The following is a 27,622-nucleotide window of genomic DNA, read 5'->3' as shown; positions in this document are numbered from 1 at the left end:
TGATGCTGCAAGGTATTTTATTAAAACCAGGTGAGTCACTACATTCGCTGAGAAGGCACACTTATGTTCCCGACCCCCGCCGCCTCTCTTGGGATGCGTGTGGCTGTCCCTCTCTGTCCACCCCTCTTTCTCACTGCAGACAGACTTTGGGGCGGGGGGTGATGGGAGAACTTCTCTATGGCCGAGCCTTGGTTCACGGCTTGGATTTGTGATTAGAGGTGAGGGTGAAGGTGTGGTTGAGTTTGGAGGTTGGAGGGATTGGGTTGGAGTTTAGGAGAGAGGCGAATTAACACTGCGGGGCCACAGTGAGCAAAGGGTCACATGTCTCCTGGGTCCCGGGGTGATGACCCTCCACAAGGACCCCAGTCCCCAGGCAAGCGAAGCCACCCTGAACAGCCTAGCCCAGCCCCTCAGCCTCTCCCACCCACCTCTCATAAACAAAGCAGACACTCAGAAGCAAACTCTACACGGCTACAGGAAATCTAGGCCCACCTGACCCTTGGCCCCGGGGCCCGAGTGGGTGGGGGTGGGAGTGGGGGCGCCCAGGTGCTTAGCCCTGGAACCCCAGCTCCCTGTATTTGGCAGCGATGTCATTCCGGAACAGCTCCAGTGCCTTTTTCATGGCCGCATGGGTGTCGGCGCCGAAGTCCCCGGGGTGCTTGCTCTGCAGGACGTGGATGATGGCTTCTGAGATGAACTGCAGGGGGAGACAGAAGGGGGTGCCGGTCACAGGGGCGCGCACGCCAGGAGCCAGATGGGAATCAGACTGAGTCCCACCTTCTCTTTACTCCACGGCCATCTATCGAGGGCTTATTACACACCAGGCGTGCTTCCGAGGGGTCTCTATGGATTAATTCCTTCTCTCCCTACCACCCTGGGAGACAGGTGCCGATGGGGAGCCAGGCCCACCTCGGTGCAAGAGCCCAGGACACTGCCTCCATGCTGGCAGCAGAAAGGAAGGGAAATGCTCCTATTCCGTGGTTTTACCCAGGATTCCGCAGTCGGAAAATCTAGAAAGAAACTATTTCCATCTGTGTGTGTTTAATTTTTGCATTCGATGGATTAGTGTGGTTATTGCTCTAAGTAGCCTACTTGGGGGCTGGCGGGGGTGGAGGGCAGAGCATCATATTTTCTGGGCCAAGCACAGAACTGGTGCTCAGAATTACTGGTGGGCGGGAAGGAGTGAGGACGAGGAAGGAGGGAGGCCTACGGCTCGTCCCGGGGCCCATCCTGTCCCATACCAGCCTCACTGTCCCCACAAGTTCTCAGACACCCACAACGTCATTACCAGGAACATCTACAGCGTGGCTGCTTTAGCGACTGAAAGATCTCATGGGTGTAAAATGCTACTGGGCCTTTTTGACAGTGGGTCAAGATTTGATGCCAACCACAACTCTGGCCAGTGGACCAAGTGGTGTCGCTTTACAGAGGCCCAGATGGGAAAGTAGCCAGACTGAGGTCACACAGCAAGTGGACAGCAGAGCTGGAATGCGCACCCAGCGGGCTGTGGGCAAACGGCTGCCAGAGCCAGGGACAGAGGCAGGGACAATACCTCGGTTGGCTTTTCCCAGTTTCTCAGGGCGCCCCGAGTGCGAGTGACCACAGGCCGGTAACGGGGGGCACATGGTGACAGAGGCCTCAGGAGGCACACACGGCAACAGCCCGTAAACACGGTTCTGCCTAGAAATAGGGACAGCGGGGCGCCCGGGGGGCTCAGTTGGTTGAGCGTCAGACTCTTGATTTCAGCTCAGGTCATGATCTCAGGATCGTGAGATCGAACCCCGCATTGGGCTCCACCCTGGGCATGGAATCTGCTCCAGATTCTCCCTCTCCTTCTGCCCCTGCACCTCCCCCATGCTCTCTCTCTAAAAAAAAAAAAAAGAAAGAAAGAAAGAAAGAAAAGAAAAGAAAAAAAAAAAGAAACAAGGACAACTCCACTCCTCCAACTCCTGCCTTTGGGCATCGATCTGGACATATGTTTAAGTTCACCTCTAATGTCATAAATGTCACAAAACAAAGTGGGGGTTCAGGCTTCCATGAAGTCAACCCTGCCCCTGGAAAATGTGGGAGACCCAGGTTCTAGGCTCCGCTCTGCCGTGACCCCCATGGGTGACTTCACCATAAAACAGGGGCTCAGCTGACCCCATCGGGTCCCCTCACTCAGCCTTTTCTGAGTCTGGGGCACAGCCACTAATATCCAGGTAAGGGTGGGCTCAGGCAGCCGGACAATTGAGAAAAGTTGCCCTTGGCACCCAGCCCCCTCTGCGGCCCCCTCACTCCCCGCCGGGAAGTAGCAGCCCCCTAGGAAGAGCACGGAAGGAGGTCCCACAGTGAGCCAGGAGAGCAGACATGGGGCTCCGCCTTAGATTCTGCAGGGATTTACGCAGTAAATGAAACTTGTTTTAAGTAGACCTGGGTTCTACTCCACTTGGATACATCGTTTTCTCTTTCTGAGCCTGCTTCCTTGTCCCCCTAGAGGGGAGGGGTCATTCAAGTTATATTGTGAGCCCACCACATGCCACCAGGGTTCAGAAATGGGAGAGCCAGGGTCTGCCCTTGGGGAGCTCATGCCCCAGCCAGGAGACAGCTGGGTAAAGAGATAAATCCCAGTATAGCCGGGCAGGCGCCATGACAAGGGATGAGGATAAAGCGGCTTTGCAGGGGGGAGACGGGGGGCGCCAGTGGATGGAGCAGCTGACAGCCACGTGCAGAGGGGGTGGCTTCTAAGTTGGGCCCTGGAGGATGGACAGGGGTCTGTTGCCAAGAGAAGATGGGGAGGGCAGGGGCCGCAGCATACGCGGAGTCTCAAAGGCAGGACCCGCTCCTCAAGGGCAGGCAAGGTTGTCTCTGTGTGATTTGTGGGGGCAGCTGGAGTGCAGGGAGGTTTGGCTGAGAGGCTGAAGACAGGGGCGGTGGTGGCTGATGGGAGACATTGTGCCACAAGGGATTAAGAGCTTGAGTTCCCGAGTACCGTAGGTCAGACTGTACCTACTGGCTTATTAGCTGTGTCACCTTGGGCAAGCTACTTAACCTCTCCGAGACTTCAGTTTCCAAATCTGTAAAGTGGGTATGAAGAAGGGTACCTGCCTGGCACAGAGTCTGCTAACTGCCTGCCCCATGCCCCTCTTCTCTTTCTTCCTTGGTAACAGAACACCAGTTGTAGTTGGAGTGGCAATAGACTACAATTCCCAGCTTTCCATGCAGGTGGGTGTGGTCTTATAACTAACTTCCGGCCAATGAGATGTAAACAAAACCGCTGGATGGGATTTCTGTGACTCCTTAAAAGAGAGCTTTCCTCTCTTCTCCTGTTTCCTGTTTGGAACATGGACCAGATGGCTGGAGCTCTAGCAGCCATCTTGGACCATGAGTCAACTTTGAGGACTCATGCCAACTTTGGCAGCATGGAAAAAGCCTGCACCCCTGGTGGCGGTGGGGCCCCCACACCGGCTCTGGACTCCTTACCTCTGAACTTCCTTTGTGTCAGAGAAAAAGAAGACCCTGAATGCAGTTCCTCACCTCGGGGAGACCGTGAGAATTCCATGCAGTGATGCAGGCGAATGCTTACCAAGGCCCATCCTCACTGGTAGCTATGACCATGATCTCTATGCTCATCACTGCACCAGCCTGTCTACTGCTCCCATCCCCAGGGGTTGCACCTATCCTAAGGCCCTTTATCCAGATCTCAGTGCTCCCTCCTGCCACACCCCTCCTGCCTGCATCTCAGGCTCTCTCCCCTGCCCACCCAACTTCTCAGCCCATCAAAGGAAGTTCAGACCAATTCCCCTTGCCTAGGACACCATGGCTCTCTCTCTTTTCATCTGTAAAGATGCTGGAACCAGTGGCGCCAGCCTGCTGGCCACCCCACCCCCGGATGGAGCCCCAGCTACTCTACTGCGGCTCCCTGTGGCACAAGGGTTAGGAGCGAGGGGTCTGGAGGAACAGAGCCCTAGTCTGAATCCTGGGAGTGTGCCAGGGACAAGCTATCGCCCTCCCTGTGCCTCAGTTTACTCATCTGCCCAGTGGGTACGATAGTGCTACCTTCCCGTGAAGGGGAATACAAGGGGTGCTCCCAATATCTGCTCTTTCCTTCTTCCCCTAGATGACAGAGTGATTTGGGAGAGAAGTGGGTTTACTCTCAGTGACCCCAGGAGGAAGGCAAAGTGGGCAATAGCCCATTTTACAGATGAGGGCCCTGGGGCACAAGGAGGAGCATCGTGGGCCGAGCTGGGACTCGAACCCAAATCGCATCCCTCCGAGGCCTGTCCTGCCACCCTCCCACCCGCCCCTGCCCTGCCTCCTACCTCCAGGTACTTGATGGGGATCTTGTGCTTGGTGGCGTGTGACTGGGCCAGGGGCTTCAGCTCAGCATCGTGATGTCCCTTCTTCTTGAGGATGCCCCCCAGGGCCGTAAGCACCGTTTTGCCATGCTTCTTCAGGTCCTCTGAACGCTTCATCTCGTCCTCTGACTTCAGGTGCTTGAACTTGTCAAACTTCTCCAGGGTCTCAGGGTGGCCCTTAAAGAGCCTGCGGGCACAAGGAGGGCAGGAGTCAGACACAGGAACACGCCGTGGGGTCTGGAGGTGGCCGGACACGAATGCCAGGCTGGGCTCCCCTACTTCCCAGCTGTGTCACCTTGGGCAGGTCACTCTACCTCCCTGGGCTTCTGCTTCCTCATCCAGACATCCAGATAACGGGTCCCTGCCCATAGCAGCAATGCTGTGACTAAATGAGAGCATATGCACCAAGCACACGCAGCGTGCTATACAAAGGCTCAGCTTTATGATTTTTCTCATCCTCATTATCTGCGTCTTCTGCATTGCTACGGTGAGAGGCAGGAGGGAAGGATGTGTCTGCGTTGGTCCCTGGCTTCACCCCTATTTTCTCTAAGTTGTTTGGAGAGTAGGTGACTAACTGGAATCGGGCAGAAGAGGGGGACATGGAGGCACCAGGGCCGGAGGACCCTGGATTTGTTGAGTACCTCCTGTGTGCACCTCCCTTTAGGGTCCCACTATTCCCATTTTACAGATGAGGGAACAGAGGCTCAGAGGTGTGAAGGCGTAACTCAACATTACAGGGCTGGTGTGCAGAAGGGCCAACTGGAAACAGATCAGAATGACTCAAAAAATAGACCATGCAGGGAACTACCTTTGCAGTTTCCTACCCAGGGATTATCCTTCAGTTGCTTGAATACTTCCAGATACAGGAGACTCACTACTACCTGTGAGGACCATTCCACTCCAGATTAGCTCTTGGGCTCAGAAAGCTCTTGCTTGTTTTGCTCAGACTCCCTGTCCCTCCCAGGCTCCTCACAGTACAGACAGTGAGGCCCCGGGGTCAGAGGGGGAGCCACTTGCCAAAGACCAGGTCCCCACTCCTGCCAGGGAGCCAGTGATCTGGCCACAGAAGGACTCTGCCCATGAACCTGAGCAGCCACCTGTAACCTTGGACCTCAGTGTTTCCTGCTGTGGAAAGGTGGGTGTTGGTTAAAGGGAGTCCTACCTGCCGCCTAGATGGGAGTGGTTCTCCCCATTTCCCTTGTGGGTGAATGGACCACAGAGGTAAGTGACGTGCTCAGGGTCACACGGCTGGCTGGTGGCAAAGCCCACAGCAGAGACTGGATGGTTCTAGAACTCATGCTCTCTGTCTCGTGTCACACCCGGAAATGTTTCCAGGAGAGACCCTGTCTGCCCAGGCTTTCCCTCCTCCTGTCTAATGGCTTCAGGTCCTCAGAAAGTTCCTCTTTCTCATAGCTTCTGCCACACCTTCCAGCCCTGCTGCAGACACACTCCAGTTTGTGGAAGCATCTCCTAGCACACACCCTTATTCACATGCGTGCACACCCAGACACACACAAGCGTGCACAGGGCAGCACCAACAGGGAGCACACCCTTCTCCCGGGAGCGAATCCCTCCTGCTTCCCCAGAATGCTCAGGGCTGTCCACGCCCTGCCCAATGTCACCACCTCACCAACCCCTGGCCCCGGCCCCGGCCCTGGCCCCACCAAGCCATGTGTGTCACTGACAGCTCATCTCTGGCACTTTTCACCCAAGGGTCCCTGAGCTCCTATTCTTATCTGGTGACAATGATCCCTGCCTGGCAGATGCGAGACCTAGTACCTACAGGGGAAGGTTGGAGGTCGGGACACTGGAGGGAGCTATCCGGGGCAGATGAAGGCCAAGGGCTGGTACCCAAGGCAGCCAGGAGTCTCAGATATTCTGGGAGGCCCCCAGATGTATGGGAGAAAGAACACAGGACTGAGAATTATGGAAGCAGAGTTCTGGTCCCTGCTCTGTCTCCAATGTGCTCTGTGACATTGAAGAAATCACTCAACCTCTCTGGGTCTTGGTTCACCCATCTATAAAACAAAAGGGTTGGTCTAGCTGATATCTCAGCCTCCAAATTCGAAGGCTTGACCCCTGCCTCACCTTCCACTCTCCACCAATGAGCTGGCAAGGGAGCCCAGATTTGCTTTCAACAGTGCAGGAAAATTGGGCTGATCCATGCCCACCAGATCATTCTGGCACCACTCAGCCACCTCTCTCCCTCGGCCCACAGTCCTGCCACTGGGAGCCCCAGGCAGCCACAGAAGGCCACACCTGGATTAACCTAACGACAGGTCCCTGCGAATGGACAGAGGAAGCCCTCACCGCGAGGAGAAGGACGGACGGATTTTCTCTACTGTTGCAGAAGCCCTTCCTTGCCTCGTGTTGTCATCTTCCATCATATGTCTACCTGCCTGGCCTATCACAGGCCTCAGGCAAGTCAGCGAGAAAGGAGGCCACCTCCCAGCCGTCCTCTGAACTGAGGCCTGATTGGACGCCCACATGGAAGCCTGGGCCTCCAGAGCAGAGGTGTGATGAGGGAGGGTCCATGCTGCCTGGATTTGAATTTCAGCTGTGTGACTTTGGGCAAGTTACTTAACCTCTCTGTTCAGAGTGCTGATCATAATATTTACCTCATGAGGCACTTGTGAGGCTTAAGTGAGTTAATATGCATGAAGCACAGAACACAGGGCCAGGCGGTGTGTACCGCGTAAATATTTGCTGTCCTCCCCCTTCCTCATTGCCCCTACCACCATTATCACCGCCGTGGCCACCACCGTCTCCGATCATTATCATCATCGTCATCAGGTTTGGGGTTCTGTCTACAGCCGCCCCTGGCTGGCCGAGACCCTCAGGCCATGTTTCCTCCCTGTAACATGAGAAGTGTTGGCCACCAGCGGTGATTTTCAAACTTTTCATGGCCTCAAAATTCTTTGTCCAAATGCAAAAATAAAACAAGCAGAAAGTTTGGGCAGGAGAAGGAACGGCAGGGGCACACTCAGCAGCCCCCTCCCTCCTGGACCCCCACTCCTGGAGTCAGGCTCTCCAACCGACCTTCTGGCTTTTATGTTCTAGACCTTTATGATCATGTACTTGGAGTGAAGCCCTCTGTGTTTTATTAGCAGGCTCAGCCAAACAGAATTTGCTCTCTTTTATAATCAGGGGAGTAGGAGAAATGACCTTGCCAAGGTCAGTAAGGAAGCCCAGGCTCAGCATCTGGAACACAACCAGGAGCCCAGCTCCCACAGAGGCACATGCAGCCCTGGGAGTTAGCATCCCCCCTACAACAGCCCTCTCCACACAGGGAGGCCCATCTCCCCAGACCCCAAACACTAAGAAGGCAGAACCAGTTGGCATGGTCTCTGCATGTCCCACGGCCTAAGACGTGACAAGACATTGGGCTTTCTGGGACCTTCCAGGGGCTGGTGTCTCAGGCATCACATCTCATCCCTGGCCCTGGCCCTTGGCAGGTCTCCCTGATCCACCCTGAGCAGGGAGGGAATGTTTCCCCTGATGACCTAATACCCCCAGTCTCCTTCAAGTCACTGCGTTGGGGGCTGGCAGCCCCCAGATTGCCTTGGAGAGGCTCGTGCTCGGCAAACTGGTCCCCAACCCCAACTACCCTCCCTCTCCTCTTCAAAAGCAGGGGAGGAGCATGGGTCCAAGGAAAGCCAGGGCATGAGAGCAGAAATGGACCCCAGAGACTCTGGCAGACAATCGTTTCATTCCACCAATAGGCAAACAGGACCCAGAGAGGAGGAGTGATTTGTCCAAGGTCACACAGCAAACGTGGCTGAGGAGCTGATATGTCTTGCTGTCAGGGGCAGGAGGAGAAAGACAGAAGGGAACACCTCCATGATGCCAGTCAGAGGCAACAGAGAACTTGACCATCCTTCCCCAGGTGTTTTTAGCATGGACCACTAAGGGCTCCGACTTCGCATCACAGAGCTCACGGGACTGGCCGTTCTCCCCAGACGTGGGACCTGGAAATGAGTGAAGCCCAAGGGAGACTGAAAACGCATCTGAAGGGGGAGGAAAACGTGGCCCACAAAGAGGGAGGAACTCATCTGTAAATTAAAGTGTGAATGACAATCCATGCACTTTTGGCAGCTCCAGAGCCCACTTGCTCCCAGGTACAGAAATGTTGACTTACGCCCCATTAGATATTTGACTCGCACTGGCCCAGAGCATGAGAGAAGGGACCAGAAGAGGGGTCTAACACCATCTGTGGTTGAGGGCAATGGGAAAATAAAATCCCACGCCATCCTTTATGTACAGAGCTTAGAATTTTGTTTTCTTTTGTTTATTCAGGAACCCTTAGCTATAGCAGTGAAGATGCGCTTAGAGACCACCCCACTCAGAGCTCTCAAATTCAAGACTTCCTCAACATCAAATGTCACGAATGGGCCTCTGTCTTCTGTTTTCTAAGTATAATGCTGTGAAGGTCCTTAGTCTGGCTCCGTCCATAACAATTACTAACAACCTCTAGAACCTGCTATATTCCACGAACAGTGTCAGGCCCCTTACATGCATTATCTTATTCAATCTCACTTCCACTCTAAAATGTAGATATTAGCATATCCCCCCATTGTATAGGAGAGGAAATGGACTCCGAGAGCTTGTGTACCTTTCCAAAGGTCACACAGCTGCTCGGTGGCAGAACCCGTTCTAGAGCTGCGGGTCTCATCTTGAAGACCACGTCTTAGACTTGACAGTTCATAGCCCTTAACAGACTTGTGATATGGGGGAGGTCCTGTCCCTCTCAGGTCCATTTTGTCCCCAACCATTAATTGAAGCGGCTGGGCAAGATGTCTCAGGGCCTGAGAGATAACCTGTTAACTCTGTCTACAATTCTAGGATTCCTCTTGGTGGGTGCTAGGCATCCAGCATTTGAGCACCAGGCTTCTCCTGCTGCTGACACAGGCATGAGCTGGATCTCTTTTTCTCTCTTCCTTTCTGGACTCAAGTCCCTGACACAAGCAAAGGAGAACCCAGCAGGGGTTTTAACAAACTCAACTGACGCAGCCAACTGGTCAACCCCAGGCAACCATTCCACCTTACAGGCACACACCCTTGATCTTTGGGGAGTGGGTGACAGAGGCAATGGGATCTCTTCCTTTTACCTGATGAGGACCTCCTGCCCATGGCCCGCGAGGTCAGCCTCTACCTTCCCCCAGACGTTCAGCACCAACTGCCATTCCCCGTCGCTGAGCCCCATGGCGCAATCTGAGGAAGACAAAAAGAGCAAGTCCGGTCTGACTCGGTGTCCTGGCTCTGACAGCTGGGGTTTGAGATCGCCTGGCCCCAAAGGGATTTTATACTTTCCCAGAAGCTTGACACATATCACTTGACAGCTTGCTCACTCTCTCCTCCTCCTCCCCCTCCCTCCTTTTCATGCGGGGTCTAATCTTTTCCTTTCTGTAGCTCTCACATGGAAGCTATTTTGGGGCAGGTGCCATTTGGGGGGAGGTAGGACAACTCAGGCCACAGGGGCGTGGGGGTGTTTGTGTATGTGGCAAGAGCAGGGAGGAGGCTGGGCCACCGTCTGGAGTCTCAGAAGCCAGCAGAAAGGGCACCACCAAGGCCGACGCCAGCAGCCTGAAACTCAACGCTCCCTGTTGTCAACCATCCTAGGAGGAACTGTCATGTTTACAAGCTCGGGCAGCAGCACCCTGTCTGGCCCTGGGGCTGGCCTGGCCCTTAGCAGTCTCCTTGTCCACAACCCGCTCATTTTGCCAGAGTGCCCCTCATCCAGCCAGCAGTGGTAGGGAAGGAGCTGAGGCGGTTCCTGCTCATAGCTGGATGAGCCCAGACGAATCCATAGCCTCTTGGAGTCTGAGTTTTCCCACTCCACCCAGAAAACTCCTGGCTTCATGGCCTTCATGACCTTGCTCAAATATTTCCTTCTGAGAAATTTTGCTTGACCTCCCCCCCTGAGGCACAATTAATTTCTTCCTCTTTCCATTTACTTGTAGGTACTCCTGTTGTGCTGCTTCCTTCGTGGTGCCATATTTCGTAGTTTCCATGCTGGCTCCGCCATGAGTGTATGATAGCAGCCGATACACACTCTGAGCACTTCACATTTGGTAACTTGTTTAATCCCCCGACAGCCCTATCTCTATGATAGATATGACATTATCCTTGTTGAATCGAGGGGAAGTTTGGGAAACTTGCCATGGTCACATAGTTGATGGTAGAGAGCTGGGATTTGAACCCAGAAAGTCAGCCTCTTGAGTCCAGGCTCCTGAATACCTTATTTTTATTTTCAGGGCAGCAGAGAATTTATTTTATTCACTTATGTATTTTCTGGACCTCACACATGGCCCTGTGCCAAATTGGAACTGAATAAATGTTTGTTGAATAAAAAGATAGATGGCCTTTGTATGAAAGGCAAGTGAAGATGGTTGGCCTTCTTTATATTTACCCATCATCCATCTCTCCAACCATCCATCCATCTTCCCAACATCCATTTATCCATCTGTCCATCCATCCATCCACCCGCTAGTTCACCCATCCATCATCTGTCCATCCATCCATTCATCCATCCAACACATAGTTACAGAGTACCTACTGTGTGGTGGAAACCGCTACATGCCGAGGACAACAAAACTAGATGAACACATCCTTGTGTTCAAGAAACTCACAGTCCCTTGGGGAGATAAAAGGAATAAGCTTACAGTACAGTTGATACAGTGCTGTGATCTAGGTACACAGGCCCTTCCTTCCATCTACACAGGATTTTACAGTTTACCAAGTGCCTCCTTGGGCAGGATTACATCTGATTTTCACAATAGCCTTGCAAGGTAATGAGCATCACCCCATTTTATAGCTGTGAACAATGAGGTTCAGAAAGAAGCAAGTGTCCTGGCTGTCCTGGGTCTGTATTAGACATGTCAGGTATGACTATCCCACATACACAGCTCTTTCTAAAAGCAACTGCCCAGCCCTAGCCCCTCCATGACCACGTAGGTCGTGTTCTTCCCCCTTGCTACCCCCGTCAAAGGTGACTGGCCCGGGGCTGGCCCGTAACCTGGGGTAGCCAATGGCAGGGCTCTGTCCAACAGCCAGTGTCTACTAGCCACACCAAATCAGATCCTCTCTGCAAAATATGAACAGGGGCCTTTGGCAAGAATTGTCTAATTGGCAGGAAATGTGGCAGCGAAGAGAGTCCGTTTCATGGCCAGCACTGAGTAAGAACCCCAAACCGAGAGCCCTTTAGTGTAACCTAGGGGTCCAGAATTCACTCCATTCTCTGTCAAGCCCGGCCCAGTTACCATTTGGGGGTCCATGAACTGCCACTTCTTATAGGACCCTCGTGTGTCCTTTCGGTGAGCCCTATTTCTTTATCGAATCAGCTCATTCCTAACCAGAGGTGTCCCTCCCTGACACGATGTTCCAGGAGTCCCCACACGAGGCTCCCGTTAACCCAGGGATGCGGAGCCCATCCACCGTTCCCAGTGGAGGATGCTGTAGTAGAATGAGTAGCTAAAGATGCCACAGGAATGGGGCGAGGGGACGGAGGAGGGGGCTATCATTTATCTCTTCGTTCAGCAGGCCCATACTAAGGGCTTACTCCAGGCGAGGTCCAGGAACAAGAGGAAAGGCCACTTGGAGAGGGTCTGCCAAGGGCTCAGACCCTCAGCGGCTGCAGTGCTTCGTCCCAGTCACTCGCTGGAGGCTGAGCCCCACTAAGTGGCAGGGCAGGGCAGGGCAGGGCAGGGCAGGGCAGCGTGGGACCCCACCTGGCGGTAAGGGAACAGGGCCCTGGAAAGGATACGCACCCACCACCTGGGGCTGGTAAGCCACAACTCTGCCATCTCCAGCCTCCAAGCTGTCTAGGGACAGCCTGAGCATTTAAAAGCTCATCAAATCATTACCGATGCTAAAGTGTTTAATACTTAGCTGTCACCCCTTGGCAGTCGCCCCCATTAACTGGCGTGCTCCTGGAGACCTGTGGCTTTGAAGTCGTTGGACCTTTTAAGTTTTACCATTTAAGCTAATAAGAAGGAGCCGACATCTGTTTGCCCTTATGCATCTCTACAACAGAACAGGCATTACCTAACAGTTGCCATGGCTACCTGGAGTCGCCAGCTTTGTTTGGGGGCTATAATTATCCCTGCAACAGTCTTCAAATGGCCGGGGCAAGGAAGCTGGAGATGCACGAAATAGGAAAAACTCCAGCAGCCTTACACTCGCGTGTCACGCACGCACACGCACAGAAGCGGGCTAGTTTGACACCCAGCGGGGCAAAACTGCATCCCTCCAAGTTGGATGTGCCCCACCCTCTTTCTCCTCTCATGTCACAGGATCCTCTGAATGCAACAATCTCAGACGTATAGGATCATTCTCAAGTCTTCAAATTTTAGAGTCTTGAGATCCCAGAGTTGAAATTCTGGGGCGCCAAAGTCTTCAACTTTGGCCACTCTGGAAAGGGACTCTAGCTAGACTCCAGAGTCATAGACAGGCCGAGGTAGAGAAGTGTAGAAGGATAGGGCCCTCGTGTCTTGAGGCGAACAGAGGACTTTGACGGCATCTTGTCCAAGTTCCCACTACATGCAGGAATTTTCCCTACGGATCATCATCCAGCATCCGCTTGAATATACTAGGAGCAGGGGGCTCACTACCTAAAGCTTTAAAATGTCTCCTTTATATTGAACCAAAACATGCCTTCTCGTCTCGCTCACTCCCTTGTCTGTGCTCTGCTGGCTTTTTGGGGATACAGAAGACCAGTAGAGTCCCTCTCGTGAGGGAAGCTGCAGGCTCACTGAAGACTTTTCTGGTCCGTACTAACCATGCCCAGGATTTGAACTGAGCACCCTCCCCTGGCAAGGTAAACCAGGATCCTGTCTGGTCAGTCTTCAAGGCAGCAATTCTCGCCTCTCCTCGAGCACATAAAGAGAACTCTCGAGCAAGGGGTTTCTAGCACCTCCCCTCTCCCACTTCCACACACACACAGGTTTGAGTCCCCAGGTGGCTCTCCCCCAAGGACCTGGGAGTTTGCTGGCCCTTGGGCAGCCAACAACTCCCCACAGTGAATCTGGGGGATTAGACTTTAAGACTCCAGTGAGGGAGGATGTGACTTTGGCCCTTCAGAGCCAAGGGCCCCATCAACCTTGCCCACCTCCCTTTCTCCTCCTCCTCCTAGGAGCCGCCCCTTTGGAGGCCAGCCTGGGCCGTGCCTCCCTCCTGCCCAGCTTAGCTTGCTCCTTCCTGGCAGTCTGCCCTCCTGGTCCAGCGCCAGGCCAGACTCAGAGCAGACTTGAAGGGGCATCGGGACCCCCGAGCTTGCCCGAGACCCCACTCCTCCCAGCCCCTTGGCAGCCATAGTACTGACCAAGTCTCCCCTTCTCCCCAGCTGTCCTCTTGGAGCCTCCAGCCAAGCCGTGGGGCTGGCGGTGGGGAGAGGTGTCTTATAGCAGCCAGAGAAAGGCACAGGGAACTAAAAATACGGTTTACATGGCAAGGCTCCTCCTCTCTCTGGAGGCCTGGAGGGGCTTTATTGGAATGAGGCTGGCAGGGACACAAAGATCCCAATATCCCAATAACAGGTGTGGCCTGAGGACACGAGCCTTCCTCCCCCTTCTCTCCCCTCCGCAGCAGGCTTGGAGGCCTGGGGTGGCTCCTCCAGCCCCACTTTCCACCTGTCCCCTGATGCCGCCCAGCCCCACCCCCACCGCCCTCTTCCTCCCTCCCTCCCTTCCTGCCTCCCCTCCAGACCCATCTCAAAGAAACAGCTCCCCCTCCATGAATCCTCCCTGAACTCCACCCCCTTCCTAGCAGGTGTGCCTTCTCCCCAACCCCGCCCCAGGCTCTGTGCAGCCTTCTCTCTCCCACTTTGGGCTGAGCTCCCCATTTCTACCCTGCAAGTTTCCTCAGAAGCAGGCATACAAAAGCAACAGACACTCACTGAACTCCAGGGACACTGCCCCTCCCGGCAGCCCTTTTTGATAGACACATGTATCAACCCCATTTTCCACAAGAGCAGGCACAGAGAGGTTAAGTAACCACCAAAGTCACACAGCTAGGCGATGCCAAGCACAAAATTCAAACCCAGGCAGTCTGGTTTCAGAGTTTGTGCTTCACAGCTAGGGACCAGTCTAACTTTTGGATGCTTCTTGTTCTCCTCTCTCTCACCTTTCTGACAGCACATCTAGCAGAGAGCTGGGTCAGTGAGCTCTTTGAATGTGTATTTTACTGAACTGAGTCCATCCCAGGTCTTGGCTTCCCCGGAGGTAAAGGCAAAGGCAGTTGGGAGGCTGAGCACCAGGTGGCCCTGCTGCCATCTCGTGGCGGTGAGGAGAAAAGCCTCCACCTCTGGCTCTGCCCCTTCCACCAGGTCCCTGCCTTCACCCATCCACCCTGCCCGCCAGCCAGGATGGGGTCTCTTTCAATCTCTATATTCATGGCACTGACCAGGGATGGCTCTCCAAATGATTAAAAGATAAATAACCATGATCTTTGCTCTCAAGGGACTCAAGGTCGAGTGGAGGAAAGCTTGGTGGGAGCGGGGATTTGGAATGCAGCAGAGATTTGAGCAAAGGGCTTTGGGAGGGTAGAGGGTGGGGCGGGGGGGGTTGCTACATGGAGAAGACCTGCTGGCAGAGGTGACCAGGGGGCTGGATCTTAAAGTATGAGGGAGCATGCCCTCTCAGCAGAGGTAACGACCTGTGGGCAAAAAGCCCAAGGGTACAGGGGCCACATGGGGAAAGGAGTGCTGGGGATATGATCCAACCTGGGAAGGCCTTCCTGTGCCAGAACCAGGATGGGAGACTTTGAATCGACAGTGCAACTCCGCGGACACGTGGCCTCACTGGGGGCTGGGCTCTGGCTGGGTCCCAGAGAGGCCAAGGTGAATGTCACACAGTCCCTGGATTTTAGGGGGTGACAGGAGGGATGGATGTGTAAACAGGTGATGCAGGGCTTTGTAATAAGGGTAGTAGTGGGATGGTACAGCATAGGAGCACAGCACAGGGAATCAGATAGCTGGATTTGATGCTTGGCCCGGCCACCTGTTACTTTTGTGATCCAGGGGGAGTATCATAACATTCCAGGGTTTTGGGTTTTTATCTGTAAAATGGGAACTTTGAAAATAATTACCTATCCCAAATGTCCTCATGAGAATTAAAAGAGGGAGTGCATGTACAGGACTCATTTTTGGTGCCTGGTATACAATCAGTGCTCAATAATTGCTCACTGTGATATAAGGAACAAAGGAATCATTAAGGAGGAAATGATTACTTTCACCAAAGCACATGGAACAGAGAAGGTGATATCTGAGTAGAAATATGGAGGATTATTAGGGGTTTGCTAGTAGCAAGGTGAGGAAAGACTATGCTAAGCACAAGGACCAGAACATTCAGGGATATGGTAGTTGGTGGGTTGGGATCAGATCTGGTTGTAAATCCAAAATAACGTGGCTTCAACGAGTGACGTTTCATTTCTCTTTCATATGGAAGTCCAGAGGGAGTGGTCCGGGGCTGGTAAGGCACACACCCAGCCGCCGTCTCCTTTAGTGCTCTGGCAGTTGGGAGGCTGAGCACCGGGTGGCCCTGCTGCCATCGTGTGGCAGCAAGGAGAAAAGACATCACACACATGGCCTCCACCTCCTGGTCCAAGGTGGTTGTTTGAGCTCCAGCCATCATGTCACCATTCCAACGAGCAGGAAGGCAAAAGGGGTAAAGACAGTTTTGCCCCCTACCTTTAGGGACACTTCCTGGAAACCGTAATCAATGCTTCCTCCCATTGCACATTACACAGCCACACCTTTCTGCAAGGGAGGCCTGGAAATGTAGTGTTTATTTCTATATGGCCATATCCACAGACGAAAATTGGGAGTTTCTATTACTCAGGAAGAAAAAGAGAATGAAAGTTGGATGAAAACTAGAAATTTCTGCCACAGGATGTGTAAAGAACACGATATATTCAGGCAAGGAGAAGTATTTTGGTGTTTCTGTGGTGGGAAGAGGGAGGGAGGAAGGAAGGAATGGGAAAAAACAACCGGAAAAATAAACAGTGGCCAACCACGGATGGCCTCGAAAGCCACAGGGGTTAAAGTTTCTCCCCAGTAGAGAGCCACTGAAGGGGTTTGAGCAGGAGAGGGCCAGGGGCTTTGTGTTGTCCTAGGAGCACCCAACTAGTTGCAGTGGGAATCATGTCATGCGGGGGACAAGTCTGGAGGCAGGAGACACTGTGCCCCGATATTTTATTCTGAAAATGTTCATACATGCCGCAGAGGTGAAAGAATTTTAGAGCAAACACGCTATGCCCACCCCCTATGTTCTACCACTGACATTTTACTAAACTAGTTTGATCACGTATCTATCCGTCCCCCCAGGCGCCCACCAGTCTTTCCTATTTTTGTGGCATTTCAAAGTGAATTGCAGACATCTGTCTGTCCCCTTCCCCCCCTGAATCCTTGGGCTTGCAGGTCATTCATGAGTGTTCAATATTTGTTTGTATTTTGTTTCTTCCGATGTGAAATTTATATCCAATGAAAGGCGCCTGTGTGAAGCGTGCATTCATGGAGTTTTGGAAGTTCATACACCCGTGTAACCCACACGCCTATCAGGATACAGGACGTTGTCATCGCCCCAGAAAGTTCCCACGTGCTCCTTGCTGGCCAGGGCCCACCCCCACCACCTCCCAGACGCAACCACTGTCCTGATGTTTTGTTTTTCTCAGGCACAGATTGGTTTGGGGAAGGAGGCCGGAAGAGGGTCTCCAAGCTGAGGGATAGAGAGGAGAGGGGACAGACTCTGCACGGGAGGCCGAGGGAAGGAGGGAGGTGAGTGGTTGACCCTGGGCCCGCAGCGGGAGTCAGAGTCTGGCTGTGTGACTGGCAGAGGGTGGCACCACTTACCAAGGTGGGTGGGGTACAGGGAGGACAGAGGAGCAAGTCTCCCTTGGGACGCAGCATCTGGACTGTCTGTGGGACATCTGTCTGGCAGGTGTAGGGATACACGTGTCCCCGAGGCTTGACTGTCATCTGGCAAAGTGGCCGTGTTGCATCCTCCCCACCCCATCCCAGTGCCCACAAGGCTTCTGCCACCAGGAAAAGGAGAGGAGCCCTTCCTCCACCTGGCCAGAAGGCAGCCAGCCACGTGGGCATGGAGGGGGCACGGGCGTGGTCACATCCAGCTAACAGGTCACAGGGGGAGGCCCTGGCCCTTCCCTACCCGCCCCAGCCTCTCTCCCTAGCATCCTGCAGCCGTGTCCTTCCCTCCTCATCCCCCACGCTGCCCAGCCTTTCCCTCAAACCTCTTCCCTTCCCTCTAAAAACAATCAAAGCCCAGGTCCTAGCTACTGAGAGCTCCTCTAGGGAGGGGGGCACCTGCTGCTGGGAAGGAACAGAGGAAGCAGAGACAAAGTGAGACACTGACCCACACCCCAGACTGCAGTTGGGCTCTCTCTAGTTGATCTGAAATCAAGCCCAACTCACGTCGGCAAAGAGTGATTCCTTTCTCAAAAGCCCGCTTAGTCCACAGGAGATAGTCCCGATCTTCCCGCTAGTGTGACTTCGACCTTTTCCCTGAGAATTCGTTCCCTGTCCTCATTCTGCCAGGGGAGGACTTGTCCCCACCCCGACCCCCATCCAGAATTTATCCGGAGACTTGGAGGAGCCTCCGTTTACCCTGTCGGACACAGGGCCAGAGCCTGAGCGAGTTGTCGGCGTACGGGAAGCAGCAGAGATGTTTCCAGAGAGGGTGCGGGGTGGGGGACACCCCCTCCTTTAAGCACCAGGGGAGGAAGAGAGGGACAAGGAAACTTCCAAGGGCAGTGGGGGCCCCGGGAAATTCTGAGGACGGAGGACAGGTCGGGTGTGCGCGTGGAGGACGGACAAGAGGGAAGCGGCACGGTGGGCTCAGATGAACACGAGGGACGTAGGTACCATGTTGGTGCGGTAGTTAGAGCACTAGCTGCTGTAACCAACAGCCCCCGCCTCCATGGCTTCCTGGGCTCAATCGTCACTCACCTCCCGTCCCGTGCAAGCTTGGGGGGAGGGCTCTGCTCCGCACAGAGATCCAGGGCCCCACGCTCTGTCCCCAAGCACCCTGAGGGCTCTGCTCCCTCCGTATCCAGTAGGAGAGACAAGGGCGTGTGAGAGGTTTGGGGGCCACGCCTGACAGTGATGCCCGTCGTTTCCAGCCCTGCGCCATCAGCGCGTCCAACCACACGGCTGTGCCAGCTTCCAGGGAGGCTGGGAGCGAGACCTCCCCGTGGGCCCAGAGGAAGTGAGACGGGCTTGGTGATACACAGCGCGATGTCTGCCGCCGTCCCGGCCCGAGATAGTAAAATGCCTTGGGATCTAGTGGAAAGTTGAGAAAGAAGGGCTGGGACGGAAGCTTTCCTATGACGGGTGTCTTAATCACCCCAGAGCACGTAGTAGGAGCTCACAGTCTGTCCTCCGGGCGAACGTGGTCGCCACTGATAAGGCGGCAGGTGCAGGGGCATGGGGAGGGGTGGCCACTGGGTCTGGGGTGTCTAGAAGGGCATCCTATGAAAGAGGGCATTTGAGTGGGGGCTTGAAAGATGGTCCAGAGAGTTAGGGAAGCAGGAATGTATACTGAAATGTTCAGGAAAGCCTGAGAAGACTAGTTGACAGGGCCAGAAGTTTTGTGAGGCTGACTGGTCACGGGTGAGGCTGGAATGCCGGCTTGGAGCAGAGGGGGAATGACCTTGAACTTTAAGAATTTTGGCAGCTCTTGGGCAGGCCCCGAGGAGCGGCTGTGGCTGGCCGAGGCTGGGGCTGGGCCGGGGTGGGGGAGGGAGCCACCTCCGATGAATCAGCAGGTCAGTTAAAATTAGGCGCCATGGCCCAGGCTGGAGAAGCCACGAGGCCAACAGTGGCGCTGGCTCATGTGGCAACCAGGGTTTGTTTTTCCATCCTACTTTGGACTGGGGGGCACTCGGAGTTGGAGCAGGGCTCTGGCCTATCCTGTGACCTCTGCTCTGGGCTGTTGGGTCAGCACCTCTCGGGGCTCTGACCTTGGCAGCAGGAGGCCGTGAGGCAGTTTGACCCAACTCCCCGGTGAGACCCTCGGACCACCTTGGCCTGGAATGGTCTCCCCATTCCCCTTGCCAACCCCTCCTTCTGGGGGCCTTCCGCAGCAGACCAGGAGAGAGACGCTTGTACTTCACCTATGTGGCAATATTCATACGTGTAAACTGGATAATGGTTGTGAAATTTTTAAATTGTGTATTATTTAGCAGCCCCTATCCAAAGGCCCATCTCCCCTCTCCTCCCATACACCCAGGCACCATTCTTTTTTTTTTTTCTTTTTAAGATTTTATTTATTTATTTGACAGAGAGAGAGCGCGCAGAGCATGTGCGTAAGCAGGGGGAGCAGGAGGGGGAGAAGCAAGCTCCTCACTGAGCAGGGAACCCAATATGGGGCTCCATCTCAGGACCCTGGGATCATGACCTGAGCTGAAGGCAGACGCCGCTTAACCCACTGAGCCACCCAGGCGCCCCCCACCCCCCCAGCGCCCCGCCACCATACTGGGGGTGGTTAGGGGCAGAGGTGGGGGTCAGCGGAGGACACAGAGCCTGAGACACTGAACACTTACCAGGAAAGGTTGAGACCCCAGTAACTGGCTCAACCTAAGTTGCCCTCCCCCCGCCTCACACACACATGTAGCAATGAGGGAGGGGTTGTTTACAAGCAGGAGATAAACATACAGGGATCAAGGGTGTGGATTCTGGAGCCAGACTACTGGGTTCAAACTCTGCTTTGCTATTTTCTATAGCTGTGTGCCTTCAAGCAAGTTACTTAACCTCTCTGTGCCGGTTTCTTGCTCTGCCAACCAAATGGCAAATCACAAAGGTACTTGCCTTACGGGACGTTGTGAAATTGAAACGAGGTAGAATACCTACAACCAGACCTGACAGAGTCAGCACTTAATACGCTGTGGGAAACCGGCCTCCGTTATGGCTAAGAAAGAAATGATGTTCTTAAAGAAAGCATCTTTTTCAAACATCTGAGTTGAGACGGTTAGAATTTTGGCCCTGTTTATAATTAGTGAATAATGGCCCTCTTCCTGATGGACTGTGGGGCCCACGAGAGCAGGAACTGTATCTACCCTATAGTTCCATGGCCTGGTACAGGCCAAGTTCATGCTGACATCTATCCGCCTGCCCCCCAGCACATGAGCATGCACTGTGGACTGGCCAGGGCCCAGGCAGGGGCCTGGGTTCTGTATGCAGAGGCCCATTTGGTCCTCATGACTCCCCTAAGCAGGAATTCTTGATAAATATTTATTGGATGAGGAAATTCCTACCACTCAGGACCAGGTAGATAATAGATGGGAAGATGCTTCGTACACCGTAAAGTACCCAACTTGTGAGGATATAAACCCTTAGGACCTCTTCCCCTGAAGGCCTCGGATCTCGTTCTACTTATGGCCTACCTAGAGTGCCTGTGGAGAGCATACCCTGTGTTCCAGAACTTTCCCTCCACTTGCCCCTCAGGCAAAATGTAACTATCTCGGGGCGCCTGGGTGGCTCAGATGGTTAAGCGTCTGTCTTCGGCTCAGGTCATGGTCCCGGGCTCCTGGGATCGAGTCCCGCATCGGGCTCCCTGCTAGGCAGGGAGACTGCTTCTCCCTCTGCCTCTGCCTCTCTCTCTCTCTCTCTCTCTCTCTCTGACTCTCATGAATAAATAAATAAATAAAAACATTAAAAAAAATGTAACTATCTTGAATACCATTTTCCCCCGTGACTTGTCTTAATGGTCACTAGCTGGGATTCCACCACCTGCCCCCAGGGATTTTATTTTAACAAAGGCCAGCACAAGCTTGATATCTAACCCCAAAGAAAGACCCTGTGGCCCTGTCAAGTTGATACATAAAATTAACCATCACACTACATGCAAGGCATAGTCCTAGGTAGTGGAACTACAGCAGTTAAAAAAGACAAAAATCCTACCTAGTGGAGCTTACATAGTAGTGGGGGAGGGGATGTGACTAGAAAGACAATACCCAAAATAAATAATAAAAATAGTGTATTAAATGATGATAACTGTTATGGAGAAAAATAAAGCAATAAAGCAGAGAAAAGGCATAAAGAGTGTTGGTTAAATTAATTTTTAAACTTAAATGTATTTGATAAAGATCTAAAGAGGTAAAGGAGAGATCCATGGAAATATCTGGGTGAAAAGTATTCCAAGAGAGGGAACAGCAAGTGCAAAGGCCCTGAGGTAGGTGTGCATTGTGCTTATTCAAAATACTGTCATCGTTACATTGGCCAAACATTCTGATTTGGGCACAAAGCAGTTTGAGTTGGATTTCTGTCACTTGCAATAAAAAAGATTCCTACTGATATAGCTTCCCTGATCACCTCCGAGGAGCAAACGCTCGCTCTTTCGGCTACTACTATCTGCAGTCTGTACCTCTTACCACATTTATTGTCAGTGCTCTTGGCCTCACACAGCTGCCTTTATTTTAATTTGTGCATTATTCAGAAAGAGTGTCAAACAGTATGCATGCTTTCACATCCTGGTCTCAAGATTATCTCCCTTTCATGGATGTGGTCAGGAATGTCCAGAGAGGAGAAGCCCTTTTTCCCAGGGCCATGGTCTCAGGAAAGGGCAGAGCTGGGATTCGAACCTATGCTTGTCCAGCTCCGAACTTAGTGGTTGAAGACACGGGGCACACACATGGGAAGAAAGTGAACTTCTCCTTTGGACCTCATCTGCCCTTCAAGCAACAGTTCCCGACAGGACAGTGGTGCCTTGACCCATAAATCTTCGGCCAGATGCTCCGTCGATAACTGTATGTGTATCCGCTCCTTTCAGGTCCTACACCCCTTGTAAGGCTAGGATTGCTGTGTCCAGCTCCAGAAGAAGAAACGGAGGCTCTGACCACCCTGCCAAAACTCACCGGTCAGCCTGGGGGTCTTTGCCTAGGCTCCTGATTCCCATGTCTCCTAATTCCCTCTTCCCAGTCCTGCAAAGCCCTTTGGCCTGGGCTAAGCCTTGCCATCAGCACCCCTTGCTCTGACCTGGGCAGCCTGGCACCCCCTGAGCTGAGACCTTAGAAGCCCAGAAGCCCCTCCACAGAGCCACCGCAGCCCCTAGAGAAGATGCTGGCCCTATGGCACTTCGTCCTGGCTCCCCAACCCAACTGGGAGCTTTGAGCTCCCGGGAGGTGGCTCTGCCAGAGCCAACATCCCATGCACCCTATTCTCCACCCTCTGGTTCCCAGGGACGAATCCTTCTCTATGGTTTGAATTTCCACCCTCCCCCCGCCCCCCGGCCGGGAGCCCCACTGTGGGTCTGGGCAGCCTAGATCCTATGTATGGAAGGTACATCAATTGGAGCTTGAAATGCAGTAATTCGGTGCAGATTATGGCTTCTCAACTCAGCTGTGAGCTTCTCAGGTGGGAGCCACGTTTGAGGCTCTTACTGACCTCTCTTAGCCCCTGGGGGACTTCCTGGCCCCCTCTGTTCTCTCAGAGATGGTGTGGTGGATTCCTGTGGCTGCCCTAAGGAATGACCACGGCTCGGGGGCTTAGAACAACAGAAGCTGGTTCCTTCTGGAGACTCCGAGGAACGGAGGAGATTCTGTTGCCTGCCTCTTTCCCACCGGCCCGTGGTTGCCAGCCCTCCTTGCTTTGTGGCTGTTATCACTCGGATCTTTGCCCGTGTCTTCATGCGGCAGTCCCCTCCTGTGTCTCTGCGTCTTCCCCTGTTCTTTTAAGGACACTCTCATTGAGTTTAGGGCCCACCTTAAATCCAGGATGATCTCGTCCAGAGATCCTTCGCTTAATCCCATTGGCAAAGATCCTATTTCCAAATAAGGTCACAATCACAGGTACCGGGCTTAGGACTCGGACATACCTTTTTGGGATCACGAGTCAACCCACCACAGATGGAGAAATGCAGGCGCAGAGGAAAAGGGGTTTGCTCCGGGATCCCACGGTACATTAGGGCAGCCAAGGGCCTGCCTATTCTCCTGACGCTGGCCAGAGCTCTGGCCCAGCCCACGGTCTGTCCCGGGTTCCCAAGATTTTCTGGGAAAGTCCTCAGTGAAAAACCATCTGGAGACTGTCTGGGCTTCGGGGAAGCCTGCCCTTTTCCCGTGCAGAATGGCCGAGAATATGATCGCAGGAGGGAGTTTCCTTTCCTGGTTGGCTCTGTGCCTGGGGGCCTGGGCTGGCGGACAGGCCCCACCCTGGGGAAGAGGCCCTGTCCCTGCTGGCAGGGTCCCTGCTCCCATCCTCTTCTCTGCGGAGGCCAGAGGCGGCTCTGGTCACAATGGGGAGGGCAAGCGGAATGAGTTTCCCCTGAGGCTTTCCTTCCGGGAGATGACCCTTGCTCTCCTTGGGAAGAGCCAGGGAACATTGTATAGGATTTAAACTGATGAATCCAACTCTAAATCCTCAGCTCTCAGAGGCTGCAGAGAATAATGATTAGGATTCTGGCCTCAGGGGCGCCTGGGTGGCTCAGTCCGTTAAGCATCTGCCTTCGGCTCAGGTCGTGATCTCAGGGTCCTGGGATCGAGCCCCGCATCGGGCTCCCTGCTCAGCGGGGAACCTGCTTCTCCCTCTGTGCCTCCCCCACTGCTCTCTCTCTCTCTCTCTGTGTGTGTGTCCCAAATAAATAAATACAATCTTAAAAAGAAAAATTATTCTGGCCTCAGGTCCCAGCTCTGCCATTTGCTGAATGTGTGGCCTTGGGCACATCCTTGACTTCTCTAAGTCTCTGTGTTCTGATTGGTTAAATAGGGACAACAGCAAACTGACCCTATGCAGTTATTAAAAGGATTAACCTAAGCACAGAAAGCCATTATCACAGAGCCCATGCTCAGGGGAGGAGAGATGGCCATTGTCATTTTGCATGAAGTGTGGGGGCTGTTGACGGTGAGCTCAGGCTACGGGTAAAGTCAAATGCCTGCTGTGATCAAATTTTAATGTGACTTCTAGCCCCCAGCTCTTCCTTGTTGGAAGATTCTCTGCTCGTCCCAGGTATCAACGCGAGTCCCTCTGTGCAGATCACAATTCAGGTCCACCCCTAGTGAATGGCCACGGGCCATTTGAGTCAATCCTGGTTTTAAGAACTTCTAAAAAGGTGGACAGAGTCGTGACCAGTCCGATGTCATATACATTCAGGGCTGGTTGGGACCTGTGAAGCAAAAGAGGTCTTTTCTGGCCTTACTAAAAGAACCTAAGATTGGTCCCTAATACCTGTGGCCGAGACAGAATCCTGGGGTCTGACCTTCTTGTAATGTGGGACCCCTGTCCCAGGGCGGACCTGAGCACAGGTCAGCAGGCTGGATCTGGGGGCCAAGCTGCCGGGGTGGGGGCTGTGGGGGTCTGATCTCCTCACACGATCAGGCTGATCATGGCCATGGGGACTGCTCCTTCTCTCCCGGAAGACCACTGGCCCCCCCTGCAAACCCACCCACCCCGTGGCCAGCAACCCTTGTGCTCTGCATAGCCCAGGATGAGATGTGAGTTTGCGTTGTTCTGTGTCAGGCCAAACACTTGCTTTCTTTCCCATGGAATTTTAGCATCTAGAACAAGGATCTAGAACCTGAGACACCAGGCGGTGTGGGACATCCCGGCAGCCAGGGTTGGCCTTCTCCAGGCAGAGCCTTGGGCCTCGCTCTGCTGGCACTTCCTGAGAACCACATCGGAGATCCAGATCCACAGACAAGAAGAATGAGCAGTGTCATCCTTACTGACGGGGTCACGGGGACCTGGGTGGGGGTGGGGGTGGGGAGGGTGGTCCTGATGCACAGCGGGGGCAACAGCTAAATTAAGCCCCATCACCAGCCCTTTTCTTCTGTGCCCTCTGGCCCTTCCCAGCTCCACATCTCTGCCACCAGATCCCAGGAGCTCACCCTCCTGCCTCAAAATGTGCTTCTCCCAGGGACTGAGCCTAGTCCTGTGCCAGTCCTACCCTATCATCTCTGGAGTTCTGGCGCATAAGCTTTTCTGCATCTCATCGGACTGGAGGCACACGTACTGTGAGCTGTGGAATTTAGGTTATGTGGGGCCAACAAAGGATCACGGTGCCAGGAGGGAATGGCCGAGGAGAAAACATGACAAAGTTCAGGCCCTGCCCCGCGCCACCTAGTGGCGGGTATAAAAATGGACCCACTCAACAGTCAGCCTCAGGAGAGAGCCAGGGAGAGACCAACCCACATTTTGTGTGGATGGTCTTCTTGGGTGCAAGTGGGGGTCGGGAAAGATCCATGCGGTTAGGGAGAGAATAAGGCTTAGATCCAAAGCCATAGTCAAGGAGGCAAAATAATGGAGGTTTTTCAATCCCTAGGATCTCTGAATCACGGAATGTTAGGTTCTAAGGATCATAGAGTCACAGCCAAGAAAAGGACCCTAGCTCATCCAGTGGGATTTCCTCATTTTACAGATGTGGGTAGGGATCTGGCGGTTTCAGGGCAAGCCTCATTCCTGAAGGATGGGCTCATCCCTGTGAAATACACTCCCTGTGAGGTCACAGGGAACCCCTCACCCCTCAGCCCCCAAGTCCCCTGGCCAGCTCACTAGAGCCACCTTGCCCACCCATGCAGGGGAAGAGGCCTGCCCACAGCCACAGCAGGAAGGGAGCAGAGCTGGGTCCACTGGCCCCCAGTCCGGCTCAGGAGGCCTCCGGATTTGTATCCTTGGCCATCACAGTGCTTCCTGGAGCCACCCACAGCAGTTCCTTGGATACATAAATAAAGCCTCTGGGTAAGATGTCACCACCTCTGACCAAGCAAGAAGGCAAATTTTGATGCCAGAGGGACTGCCCTTCTGCGAGCAACTTGGAAAGACTGCCCACTGGCTGTATTTTCCAGAAGCCCAAGTCTGGAGAGGTTAGCAGACATCTGAGATGGTTGGTTCTGTTGGAGCAGAATGGGGGGCTCAGCCAGGGATTTTCAGACCCACAGGATGACCAGACCCCCCACCCCCACCCCCACCCTCTTGGAGGATCAGCTGCTTGGCAAACTGATGCCTTGCAAAATGCCATCCAGGCGGTCCCTGGGCCAAATCAACAGCAGCCCCACTTTGGCACCTGACCCCTTCATAAAGAACAGTCATCAGTTGACTCATCCAGAAGAGCACCCCCTTTGTTTGGGCCTTATTTCTTCCTCCCTCCAATCTCACGGTTCCAGGGAGAACTTCCAGAAACAGTACACTGCTTTTGCTATGGGAGAGGGGTTGTGCCCCAGGCTGGGGAATCAGGGAAACTCATTGGCCCGGCCACAAGGAACCAGGGGGATGTGGGACACAGGAGTCTTCTTACTAGATCTGGAGGGGGAGACGCCCTTACATCCATAGTCCTGGAACCGGAAGGACGTGAGCTGGAATAGGCCTGAGGTTTTGTTCTCTCTGCTATGGAAAAAGCCCACCTATACTGGGACTGAACGAGGCTGGTGCCCCAAAAGAAACACAGAGCTGGGGAAAAGGAAAGAGAGAGAGACCTATGACCATGATGAGGTCCCTAATTTCAGGACCTGAAGGTCCAGGAGTGGCCTAAAACCTATAGATTTCCCTTTGATTCCATGAGCTAGATCAACAGCTCACAAACATTCTACCTACAACCCATTGCACACTGCAATCCAGAACGCACACACAAGCACGTGATGAAAGGCATATAATTTTCATGAAGCAATATTTATACCATTATTATCTGTGATACATTCTTTTTTAAAAAAGATTATATTTATTTATTTGAGAGAGAGAGAGTGAGCATGAGCGGGGAGGAGGGGCAGAGAGAGAGAGAGAAAGAAGCAGACTCCCCGCTGAGCTCATAGCCCGAAGCAGGGCTCAATCCCAGGACCCTGAGATCATGACCTGAGCCCTAACCTGTGGGATCTGATGCCATCTCAGGGGAGACAGTGTCGGAACTGAATTAAATTGCAGTCAGTCACCTCTCTGGTGTCAGAGTCTTGCTCGCTGGTGTGGGGGAAACGTGCACGTCGGAAGCAGGTGCAGAGTTGTACGCTCCCGGCACAGGGCTCTGACGCAATGTTCTGCACTGGGCAGTTCCCATCCCTCCAATCCCTCAATCACAGAAATCTGGATTTTTCATGCGGGGGAGGAGAAGGAAGGGGAACGTGCCCTCAAGAGTGTCTCAAGTATCCCATGAAAGGTGAGTCCTGTGTGTGCGTATAAAGCGGTAACAGTGACATGCCTACCTGGAGATGGTCTTCCCATTGTCAAGATGAACTCATTGGACCCTTGCAGGACCCCGGGAAAGGGTGCTGGAGGATTCGGAGGGCAAGCAGCAAGGACCGGGTTCAGTGCCTTTCTGCCGTGTGACCACTGCCTCACTGTTCCCCTCCGTCGAGGCCCC

General features: G+C 53.6%; 1 protein-coding gene across 2 annotated transcripts; it reads right to left on the bottom strand.

The window, feature by feature from the left end:
* MB (myoglobin) lies at window positions 1-27,622 on the bottom strand. 2 transcript variants are annotated; one of them, XM_025881785.2, is made up of 4 exons: window positions 27,465-27,622; window positions 9,446-9,548; window positions 4,302-4,524; window positions 1-697 (listed from the first exon to the last, which is right to left on the bottom strand). In XM_025881785.2, exons 1-4 carry the CDS (start codon window positions 27,481-27,483, stop codon window positions 551-553), a joined length of 492 nt encoding a protein of 163 aa, XP_025737570.2. In that variant the 5' UTR covers window positions 27,484-27,622; the 3' UTR covers window positions 1-550. The 2 variants fall into 2 exon arrangements, with proteins under 2 accessions (XP_025737570.2, XP_073756986.1); XM_073900885.1 differs by lacking the exon at window positions 9,446-9,548 and having other exon boundaries at window positions 27,465-27,594.

Source organism: Callorhinus ursinus, unplaced genomic scaffold, assembly GCF_003265705.2.
Source record: "Callorhinus ursinus isolate GAN/ISIS: 27379988/994484 unplaced genomic scaffold, GSC_fseal_2.0 scaffold14, whole genome shotgun sequence".
NCBI lineage: Eukaryota > Metazoa > Chordata > Mammalia > Carnivora > Otariidae > Callorhinus > Callorhinus ursinus.
This window is presented reverse-complemented; position numbering and strand designations above follow the sequence as displayed.